This window comes from Chanos chanos, chromosome 7 (genome assembly GCF_902362185.1).
Source record: "Chanos chanos chromosome 7, fChaCha1.1, whole genome shotgun sequence".
Lineage (NCBI taxonomy): Eukaryota > Metazoa > Chordata > Actinopteri > Gonorynchiformes > Chanidae > Chanos > Chanos chanos.
The window spans coordinates 44,445,802-44,457,472 of NC_044501.1; the positions used below are offsets into that span (position 1 = coordinate 44,445,802).

At 41.2% G+C, this 11,671-nt stretch overlaps 1 protein-coding gene across 1 annotated transcript; it reads right to left on the reverse strand.

The window, feature by feature from the left end:
* Positions 1–413: 413 nt before the first annotated feature.
* Positions 414–10,525, reverse strand: apold1b (apolipoprotein L domain containing 1b). Its single transcript, XM_030779416.1, has 19 exons — positions 10,469–10,525; positions 9,812–9,868; positions 9,315–9,386; positions 8,829–8,882; positions 8,600–8,659; positions 8,455–8,508; positions 8,157–8,228; positions 6,943–7,002; positions 6,686–6,757; positions 6,339–6,398; positions 6,120–6,194; positions 5,667–5,735; positions 5,471–5,524; positions 5,269–5,334; positions 4,691–4,771; positions 2,150–2,189; positions 1,980–2,031; positions 1,126–1,540; positions 414–932 (listed from the first exon to the last, which is right to left on the reverse strand). The coding sequence occupies exons 1-19, from the start codon at positions 10,523–10,525 to the stop codon at positions 414–416; spliced, it is 1,989 nt and encodes a 662-aa protein (XP_030635276.1).
* Positions 10,526–11,671: the final 1,146 nt, after the last annotated feature.

Consider the following 11,671-nt stretch of genomic DNA (forward strand, 5'->3'; position numbering starts at 1 on the left):
GTAATAAATGTGGTGTTATGATAACAAACTTTTTCTGGGACTAGGAAATTCCAGAAACACATAGCTCAGGTTAGGGCTACATAAGAGCTATATAATGGCTTCATAAAACCTGCTTAACAGTGTCATAAACATAACAAAGGTATTAATTTACATATCAGAGGATAAGGATGTTTCAGTTGACGTAACACTCCATCTGAACATTTGCAGTTGCTGACTGTCACTACTGACTGTTTGAGGGATGCTAATGACACGATTATGAAAGGTTTATGAAGTCTTTATAAAGCTTTTATGTAGTTACATTCATAAATATCGCTACCAAAAGGCCTGTTTGTTCCACTCTTCTAAACAAACTATTTTTTATCAATTTATCCATCTTTTTTCTCATTATTCATCGTTAGCCCTCCTCCATCTAATCACTCCTCTAGTTGTGCGAGTTTCTTTGGGTCTGATTCATATTCTTCCTCTTCTTCATCATCCTCTTCATCTTCATCTTCCTCCTCCTCCTCCTCCTCCTCATCTATTTCCACTTCAATGCCATCCATGGTCTTCTGTAGCTCCTCTTTGATGCGGTTCAGCTCCAGGAGACCATCCTGAAGCTCTTTGCAAACCTCTCGGATCTTGGCAGCGAAGTCCGTCTTGGCGCCTTTGCGCAGTTCCAAAGAGTCCTTGGCCAGAAAGAAGACGTCCAGGGCCAGGAACAGCCCGGACATGACCCCAGTGGTCACGCTCATGACCTGGGCAGCCTTGGCTGCACCTCCTGCCACGCTGAGGACCTGGACGGTGCTGATAAGACTCTCTGTGTTAATGAGGAGGGCTTTGCCAGCTCGGCCTCCTTCCTTCATCACGTGCTTCACGTTCTGGTTCATAGCTTTCTTCGATATGCTCTCGGCGTACTTCTCGAAATTCCATTCTTCCAGAGTCTCCATGCCGGCCTAGAGAGGGGGGCGGGGTTTGGGGGGGGTGTCCAGGTGGACGAAAACAAATGTGAGAAGATACCATGAAGACAATGGAGAGTGAGACATAGAAAGTCATAACCGAGACATAGTTCATGCAATATTTGCTTAGCTATTCTGTGTGTCACCATCTCACACCAGATTAAGGGTATAACTAAAAACCATTCATCACCTGCAAAAACTCCAGACACTCTTTAATATCCTTAGCCTCCTCCTGGTAGTCCTGAATCATTTTCTCCACTTTCTTGCGGTCGGTGTTGGAATGGACCGTATCGGTGATGTTGGCCGAGGCAGAGGCCACGCCCCCAGCCGTGGCCACGCCTATCCCGACCGCCGTGACTATGAGCGAAGTTCCGAACGTGAAAGGAGCCAGCACCAGGCCGGTGATGGTGGTCACGCTTCCGGCCACACTCGCGACCCCTCCGCCGACGCTCGCCGTCACCGTTTTCTTGTGGAAGTTGTCGGCCGCGTCGGCCAACGCCAGGAGCTCCAGGATCCGCTGCTGCAAGGACGCTCCTCGCTGATTAAACAGATGCACAAACAGACGGGCCGCCATGAAGACGCGGTCAGCAGCCTCCTCTACTGCCCTGAGACAGACAGAGAGGTAGGGGGGAGGGGCAAAGAGAGGTTACAAGATTTGTATACACACAGTGAAAGCACATTCAAAAGCAAGTCTTAAATTGTAGATAGAGGACTATATGAAGAGGAACTCAGTTTTCCTATGCTTCCGCAAAGCATCTTTAGCTGTCCTGCCCTCCTAAACCTAGTGCTCATTCAGAGTCTCTGAAAGGTGTCTGATTAATGGGAACAGGTGTTAGAGTTGTATTTAAACCTTAGAGGAAGGGAACTGGGAAGCTCTGATTATAATATCCTGTGATACTGGTCATTTTATTGATTTGAGAGAGTGATATGCAAGTGGAGAAAGAGAGCGAGAGGTTTCACATTAAGACGCGACAATTCTGATGTCTTCATATTGGTATTATCGTAGTTATGATCATGGAAAAGCTGTTAAAAAAAAAGAATTACTGTTCTGCCTGGTCTTCATCATAGTTTGTTGATTCATTCCACTCATCCCAACCTGAGAAATAAAACACAGTTACATTAGTTACAGTGACAATGCACATACACACATCTGCACACACACACACACACACACACACACAGACAGAGTTAAATTCAGTTAACAATCAACTCACCCTCCACTGTTCTCCACCATGCCAGCAGACCATCCTCGTCCTGTGAATAAAAGAAAGAAATTCAACGCACTGCAAAACACAGTTTATGTCACTCTCCCAAACACAGAGACACACAAACACCGATAGTATCAAAGTATCCACAACTGATGTACCACATCCATATTAACTCACACGCTGTTACAGTGGTGAGCAAACATGTGGACAGCGCTGGTCAAACAGCACGGTTCAGTGAATGCCTATGTGAACTGAAGCCCCTCTGATTGTTAGCATGGTGTAAATATGGTGTCTTTCTCTGCGCATCTGAATGCTATATTAATCTCTAATTTCATTTTAACAGACTCCGAGTAATTTAATAAAGGTTAATGTAGCACATGCAAAACTTGGATATTTGTGTGGGATGTTTATTTTTTTTTTAATGAATTAGTTCATTGGTAGTGTGATTGTTAAGTCAACAATAGCGGAGACTGGGCCATTTCTCTAAAGTCACTTTCTACCGTCTAACGCGTCACAACACTTTGCCATTCCGTTTGGTTCCGATGACCGTGAGTTCCTCTAAGCAGCTGAACAAGAACTGTCAAGTAAAAATAAACTTTTTTTTCTCTTCTCACAAAAAGCAAGGCCGTGAATAACATTCCAGAGGATTCCAGTGAGCACTTCCGACTGTCAGGAACGCTGTCAGCACACACCCGTTCAACGGAACAGTTCAGGCCCTCGAAGACCAGGAAACAAAGAATCAAGAAACAGACAAACTAAAAGCCCTTATCAGGAATGTTTACAGATTCGCAGGATGAAAGGATTTCCATCATCCACGACCACAAAAGCAATCATGTGTAGTGTGCAAACATGAAATCTCATTGAGCCTGAGGTAGGATACAAGGGCGGAAGATTTGTGGAAGACAACACCTTGGTCGTCTCTAAATAAACTTCACGGCTGTGTGGCTTTCAATGGATCATCACATACTTTGTGGGCGGTGCTAAAAATACACAGTGAGACAACAACCTAACAATCACACTTCCAAAAGTTGACCAAATATGGCTTAAGGAACAGCGCAGAAAAACTGAGGGACATAATATGGTCATCGCGGATCTAAGACTTCACCATCGTTAAACATTTGTGGGTAGAGGAGTTGGATAATATCTATGGGTGATAAAAGTGAATCTCTGGGCGGCTACAGGAAACCTCTAGAAACTGTTATATCCGTAAAACAAAGTGAATTACTTAACCGCTATCAGGACACACAAAACCTTTACCTGTGCCATAATCGCCATTTTATATTAGGCGCTTTCGCACCGGAGGAACTTTTCATAGTTCTTAGAACTGTTGGAGAAAGTACCCCCTTTTTGGCGTGTTCGGACCGCAGGAACTTAGAACGATTTTAGTTCTAAGAACGCCGTTTTGAGGGGCTTTTTTAGCCCCTACTCCAGGGTAGGTACTTTTGCAGCAACCTTGTGACGTAGGTGTACAGCCATTGGTCCAGACGCAGGTATACGATGATTGCCATTTTTAAAGATCCGTGCAAAATATAAAGTCTTAGAACGTATTTCATTTAGCTTTTGATATTCATGTCTCAAAATGTCTGGAATTGTAGGAGGGGGCACATAGTTTTTATGTTTTATTTTACCGGTATTTTATATCCCCCAACAATGACCATTTTGCAACGTCCAATATATATTTGTACATTGAAGAGGTAGCGTACACTCTGCTTCGGTAGGTGCTTGTGTGTCCGCTTGTGTGGCTGTGATCCGCATTTTAACCTAAAATAAGAATGTGTTTATCCAGCTTACGATTTTAGGGCTGCGGCGGGGGAAAAAAACACGATGCCGCGAGCAAGGGTCAGGCACAAGCGCTATGCTAGCACCCGAAAAGTACTATGCCCATCAAGTCATTCACTGCTACTGCGGTGGTAAATGCATTGGGAAATTATTTTCTCCATTGGACTGGGTCTATCGCCATACAGTTTTATTTTCGTTAATGAGAAGGCAGTTATAGGTTATCTAATGTGCACTCAATATTTCTGTCATTCAAATTCAATAAAACTCATTGCGTATACTGTAGTCTAGTTTGTCGATTTCTTTTGCCGTAGTAATGGTTCTTTTTTTCCTTTTGGCGGTATTTAAAAGGTCTTAAAAGTCATTAAATTTGTACTTCAAAATGTGCAGCTATCCTGGTTAGTCGTAAACAACAGCTCTTAGCTGCTATACCGTCGGCCGGCTTACGTCACTTCAGCGTTCCTACTGGCGGTGCGAAAGCAAACAGAAAAAAGGCCCTAGAACGAATGTAGTTCTAGGGGAAGCTCCACAGGGGGTAGTTCCTATCGAATTAGACCCTAGAACTGTTCGGTGCGAAAGCGCCTATTATTTTAAATCTGCTGTTCAGATGAATAATAGTTACTGACCTAACATTTTCAGAAAGCTGCAACTATTCACAAAGTATAGGTCAGGTACCAAGTAGAGGTCAGTTCTTTGACCAGAGGGAGCTAAAAGCTTGCACACAGAGTTGTGACTGGTGTGTTATGTTGTGTAAGGTGTGATGTAACATACATCCTCACTGTCCAGGGGATTCCCCTCCTCCAGCACAGGGACTTCAGCCATCTCCACTGTGTGAATCTCAACTACCTCCTCCTGAGAGAAAGATCAAACAGTTAACGAACACACAGAACTCAATACAGGGACACTCTCTCTCTCTCTCTCTCTCTCTCTCTCTCTCTCTCTCTCTTTCTCACTGCCCTCTGTTGGCAGTGAAAATGATTTAGGTTCTCTGAAGCTGAATGTTCATATCGGTTTTAACTTTGATTGTGACTCTAAAGAGATAAAAAAAAAAAAAACCCTGAAAAAAGAGAAAATAAATGTATTTTTCTATAATGGCTTCAGTGATTATAAAAGGAACACTAAAATGCTAAGAGGTGTACAAATGTCTTGTGTCCAGTTTCTAGATATTTCCACCTTGCGAGTTTTAAGGAGGGAGAAAGAGGGTGACCGCACACAGACAAAAAAAAGGAAGACTTTGGAATCTACATCTCATGTGGAACAACACTCTGAAAGATGTTGACAATTTATTACTATACTTTAAGCCCTCATAGTGTATTGTGATTACATACACACACACACACACTTCATACTTGTGTGCTGGCCTGCTGGGCTTCCGTGTCCTGATTTGATGAGGTCATTCCCTGTTCATAAGATTCCTGAAAAGGAAGGAAAAAAAACAGAAAAGATTATTCATTTCCATTCATGAAGCACGGGTGAATTTATGCAAAGCTATCACCTCAATAACAATAACAACAACAACAACAACATCAGCAACAAAAACAACAGCATTACCTTTGACCCAGAGCCAAAGAAAGGGCCAGGGAGGATCTTTTTGATTCTAAAAGTCTATAAAACAAACAAAAAACACACAGATATGACAGACATGCAATAGCTCCAATGCATCCCAACACAACTTCTGGCATAACAGAGCAACATTCAAGGGTCTGAAGAGCAAATGTTTTTTTTTTTTTATAAGACAGAATCACACATTTTTTTTCTTCTTTCCAGGTGACAGTTCAGATCCCTCCTGACCACCAGGTTGCATCTCTGTTATGCCCTGAAGAGAGGCGAAAAGAAAAAAAGTCAGATTAGCATTTTTACAAACAACTCTTTGTCATAAAGCGGCACTGCAGAGCTCAAGACCTGAAACCTGAAATCAACATCACGCTTAGGTCTCCCTTCTATCAAACACATTCCATCAAACACTCCCTTCCACAACAAACCATGCTTCTCACATCTTCTCTAGGCATGGGTTTGGTCAAAGTTAATGTTTCTCTAATGAGAAACTTTACATTAGCACAGTCTTCTTCTTTCTGTTTGTGGGACTTACAGGCTTACACGTGAGATGTTGGACTAGTCAGTAATACATTTCCGTGAAAATAAAGTGTTAATAATCGAAATGATACTTTTCAAATACACTTCAAGTGAAAAGCGGTTTTACCTTCTTTACAACATTGTTGTTCTCCACCAGACTTCCAGAACTACCAGAGTGATCACTCTGCAATGACTGAGTATCCTAAAGGAAATCAAAAAGGTATTGCTTTAACAAATGACTAAAAAAAAAAAAAGCTATGCAATTCCTATCAGACTCACAGAGAGAAGCACATTGAACACAGATTTAAAACATAGGAAAAAAAAAACACTAACGAATCTCTATTACCTGTGCCGTGGATTTAAACGGGTTGACTTTCTGTATCATCCCTTTTAGCACGCCAGGGTTCTGAAAACCACAGACAGTGCAAAATAACTGACTGACCCTCGGTCAGAAGAATCCGTGTCGTGCAGAAACGACAAAACGGAATGTTCACACGATCACTTTCTTCACTACGTCGTCTCAAGGAATTAAATATGGCAAAAAAACTGGACACACTAAGATACTTTACTAAGTATGTCACGTAGGCATGTAAAACGCGCAATCAGCGATATATATGCATCTTGACACAAACACGCAAACGCAATCAGAAACACCCACACACACACACACACACCCACACACAGACTGTTTACCTGCTTGTTTTCAGACGCTCTGACCGCTGAGGGCTCTGCGCAGTCTGGAAGACTCTCTCCCTCGTTCCTGCCCTGTGGACAGAAAAACGAATGAGGTCAGAGGTGCTGAACACACGTTTCCCGTCGGCCTTCGTCAGAGACAGAGTGAGCTGACTGACAGACGGATTGTGCTGATGCCGCTGAGGGCTGGGCAACCCATCAGGACAAGCGGGAAAAAAAACCCCCAAAAAACTATTAACGAGACGACAGCTAAGTACCTGTGCAGACGACCTGAAAGGATTGACCTTCTGAATCATTCCCCTGAACATTCCGGGATTCTGAAACAAAACAGAAAAAAAAAAGGAAAAACATTTGTTTTTGTCGGACAATCACAGACGTCTTGATATCGACGGTACTTCAAATTGGTGCTTCCGATTGCAATATCTTAGTTATATATTTACTCTGTTTTCCACTCCAAAGAGATGGCACTCCATAAGGTATTCTTATTCAATACTTACGCTTGATTTTTGTGCTCAGAGTAAGGGTATTATAAACACACGTATTAATCAGCCCAGTAATTGTCAATTTATCTTAAGCCTGGGACACTCTGACTTCATTTTTGGAAGCATTTACATTTGACTACAAAATATTTGGGGGTATCATGTTCTCTGTGACCGGAGGAGGTTTGCGCAGCGATTTAATGTTTTTTGTTGTTGTTGCTGTTGTTGTTGTTGTTGTTTTGGTCACTGCTTGTTCTCACAAGCCCAAAGAAGATTCTTGAACTTTGCATGCCTCATTCAGAAGACGAATGAGCCAGAGATGATATTAAATTATGACTAAAAGACTAAATGTTATTATTTTAACTTGCATTACGGATTTGCTTTTTCAAAAACAGTGACATGTTTTTCTTTGACATGTCAACTAGGGGTCGCTGCAGCATAGGCAATCCTCAGAACTACCAGCACATTTCAATTCATGTGGCGCAAGACTTAAGATATATGATTGGGTTTTCTTTTACATAGATAAACAAGAGGACTTTAAGCCTTACCATAGACAATGAAGGTGAGCAATCGTAGCATACAAAGCTTGGGCCAGTGATCTCAAATACCGTATCATTAGATTCCTAAAAACATAATACAGCATATTTCTACGCGCTGAGAGAGGAACAGCTAAAGCAATCGAGTCACATGAGATGAGACCACAAGCGCCTCAAAATTTGCCTCCATTTACTCAACCATATACAGTCTTCATATTTTACAAGTTTGAAACTATCCACTGAAAGCATTGAGAGTATTCATCTGGCTTTGGATTCTGTGGTTTGGTTTTTGTGTGATTTTGTGACAAGAAGATGGTGTAGTATTTGTATGTGACATTTTGAGAAGCAGTCAAAAAACCCCTATTATTAAATTTTGATTAAAACGTGTGGTTTTTTTTCTTATTTTGGGATAGTGAGGCAGGTGTGAGATTTAAGACTGACAGGTACCGGACTCACCTGTTTATCATCAGTCTCGTTCCCCTCCTCCCTGTGTTCAGTGAGGGAAGAGTTACTCCCTGTTAACAAACGCTGTTGCGACACAAAAACACAGCATGAGAAATGTAGAGACAAAAACACAGAGAACAAAGAACCCTATTTTAAAAAAAAAAGGAACATTTTCAAAAAGTTAAAACATGACAGACAGAAAGGCCTTTAAAATTTCAGCTTCAGCGGTGTGCAGACATGCACATACACACACACGACACATGCACACATAAACATGCACACATACACACACACACACACACACACACACCTTCTCCATAGTCTGGTCTTCTGCAAGGTCCAGCAGGTCCTCCTCTTTCCTGGCCTGCAGGCAGATAAACAAGGAGAATAGAACACATCATTCACTGTACAGCGTGACCTGATATCTAAACTGTGTGAATATGACTCCGTTATACCTGTGGAGATGACTTGAACGGGTTGACTTTCTGGATCACTCCTTTGAACATACCTGGATTCTGTAAAGCGTTTAAAAATAACATTGTCAGTCAAACTATTTGCGCTGTATCTGTTCTTTCTTAGTACCCGCACAACATAAATAAGTATGTAAGCAAGAATCTAAACAATCAACTAAACAAACAAACAAAAAAACAAAACACACACACACAAATAAACACACACACACACCTTCTCTGTGGTCTGGTCTTCTGTAAGGTCCAGCTGGTCCTCCTCTCTCCTGATCTGAAGGCAGACAAAAAAGAAAACCCACCATTAACTGTAAAACAGTCACCTCATATCTAAACTGTGTGAATCTGACTCCATTATACCTGTGAAGATGATTTGAATGGGTTGACTTTCTGGATCACTCCTTTCAGCATACCTGGATTCTGTAAACAGCAAAAAGCAAACACGCACGCACGCACACACACACACAAATATGTAAACAAATCGTTAAATGAGTGGATACAGGTTTAACCTCACAGTAAAATGATCCAATGCAGAAACATATATTTACAGATGTAAGACGTGGTTAAGAGTGGAAGTGAGCCCACTGGGCCAGTAATAGCAACACTATATAAGGCAATTTTGTGTACAAGTACTTTACAGTGACTACCTGGAGACACAGCCAAAGACAGCATCAAAACTGACCCTAAATCAGTCCACTGAACCCACCTGTGTAGTGTTAGAGCCTCCTTCAGCTGTGTTCCCCTCTGTAACGACAGTTTTGCCTGGCACTGCAGAGCTCTGAGATCAAACACAGGACAGTGCAAAGACAAATCCATAAACACACTAACATAACTTCAAAAAAAAAAAAAAGAAACATGCCCTTTGTTTGCAAGTTTCCTGTAAGGTAGTAGTTATGATATTTTTAGAGATTGTATTGCGATTGAAAATGAATCCTATTTGTAAGAAATGTACAATTATTATTATTGTTCTTCCTCTTCTTCTTGTTTACAAGTGAACCAATTTTAACTTATCAGTATCAGTGGGATGTTTCCATCTTATATTTTAATCCAATTTGAAGTATGAACGCTGAGTTTCAAAATTTGTCAGAATGTGTATTTTTCTGCTATTAGATCTGGGTCTGCAAAGGTTCGTCCAGACCCTTGGTTAAATGAACCGAAGTGATTATTGGGTCAGTTCATGTGGTCACATGTGAAATTTGTTACCTGTGAAGAAGATTTAAACGGATTGACCTTCTGCATCATACCCATCATCCCTGACCTCTGCGAAGAACAAAAAACAACACAAACCAATCACAACCACAGATCCACTTCAGATTTGTCCCTAAATTCCAAAAAAAACCCCCACCATTTTATTTCTACTCACTGTCTTACCTACAAGCTTCATTCACCAAATAAACAACAAAGAGACTGCAAACCTGTTAACGGTACTCATATGTGAGGGAGTGTGATACCTTGTTCTGAGGAACTAAGTCAGTTTGGTTCTCAGTACTCCTCTCCTGATGAAAAGAAATCAGATAGACCATTATGTAACTTCACAGGAACTTGTTTGGTTTAGTATTGTCATGCCATGATGGGTGAGAAAGGAACAGAAAGAAAGAGAACATGACTTTTTTCCTGAACCTTGTAATCCAGTGTGGACTCCCTGTTCAAACTGTGTTTGATTGGATTATTCAGCTCCTTTTGAAAAAGGACAGATGTGTTTTACTCAAGTGATGAATAACATCCAAATATAATCTCATAATCTCACAAAGATCCAGTTAATAGTTAACAGAGTGAGAGAGAGAGAGAAAGAGAGAGAGAGAGAGAGAAATGCTCATATTACAGATGTTCAACACACACACAGCAGAAATTATATTTTACCTCTTGAGAAGGCCTTGGAGGGACCACTGGGGGTCTCTCCTTACGAAACATATTCATGATAACCTGTGAAACAAGAATACTTTTTTTGAGACACAAAAACTAATGCATTCTGTTGTTTACAACTGGGCAGTTTCCCATGATATGTGCTTATTCTGGGCCACAAAACTTCATTTGCACATCTTCAAATGCAAAATCCCCCCCAAAAAGTAGGTTTCAAATAGCAGGTAAAGTGACGTAGTCATAAATGGCTGCTTCAACAGACAGGACACAGAACAGAAACAAAATTCATTTTCAGTTAATATACTGAGATAAAGGATAATGACTATTGGTAGTCTACTGGATGATTCCGAACTGTTTAAAATCGAAGTGTAACTATTTTTGAAGACGCATGCATTTGGACTGAGGAACAACTTTGTCGCCACCCAGAGGTTTCATACAGTATTACAAGTCACTGTTGGGAAACGAGGGGTTAAATCGCTATACAGACTCACTACTTCCACATCTAGAGCGTTTGAGTTTTGCAAACAAAACAGTGGTGTGTGTAGGTTTCCAACTGCAATAAACTCTTCTCCAAATGTCTCTTCAAAATCATCCTTGTTGTGTTAACACATCGTAGATGCAAACGCAATATTCAAACGTAGAGGCAATTCATATGTTTTCTCGTGTCATGACTGAAGTGATTTTGTAACAAACTTCAAAGTGACGCATTTGCGCTTACCTTCTCAAACAAAGATCACTTTCATACGAGCGAATATTTCCAGCTCCGAAAAGCAAGAAAAGTAGAAAACCCCGGTACAGTTTCTTGATATTCCGGTTCTTTTGCTAAAACTCTGTTGACAAGTATCTTGTAAACAATAGCGCTAAACCTCTACGAGACCGTTAAACTTAAAACATACATGTGATAAGGATTATCCTTAATGGAGAACGTTGTTGCCTGTCAACATACAACGCCACACATTAAATACCGTAAAAGTAAACCATAAAAGACACGTAAAGCTAGTGAGTGTCTTGTAAACCTTCCTGAAAGTTTCACATGTCAAGTTCTTCCTTTTCCAACACTTCCCTGCCTCTCTTCCGTTCCGGTACAGGACACCTGGTCGCTGGGCGTGTCAGTGGAAAGTTTTGTTTTTTGGGGCCCCGAAACTTGACTGAAAGTGCAGTCATTCTTTATCTTTTCTGTTAGCAATAGGTATGAAAATATCA

Coding starts and splice junctions, on each gene's coding strand:
- apold1b (XM_030779416.1), bottom strand. CDS start 10,525: ATGAATATGTTTCGTAAGGAGAGACCCCCAGTGGTCCCTCCAAGGCCT. Junction 8,883..9,314: donor GAGGCTCTAACACTACACAG/GTGGGTTCAGTG, acceptor GTCTGCCTTCAG/ATCAGGAGAGAGGAGGACCA. Junction 1,541..1,979: donor GATGAAGACCAGGCAGAACA/GTAATTCTTTTT, acceptor TGTCTGTCTCAG/GGCAGTAGAGGAGGCTGCTG.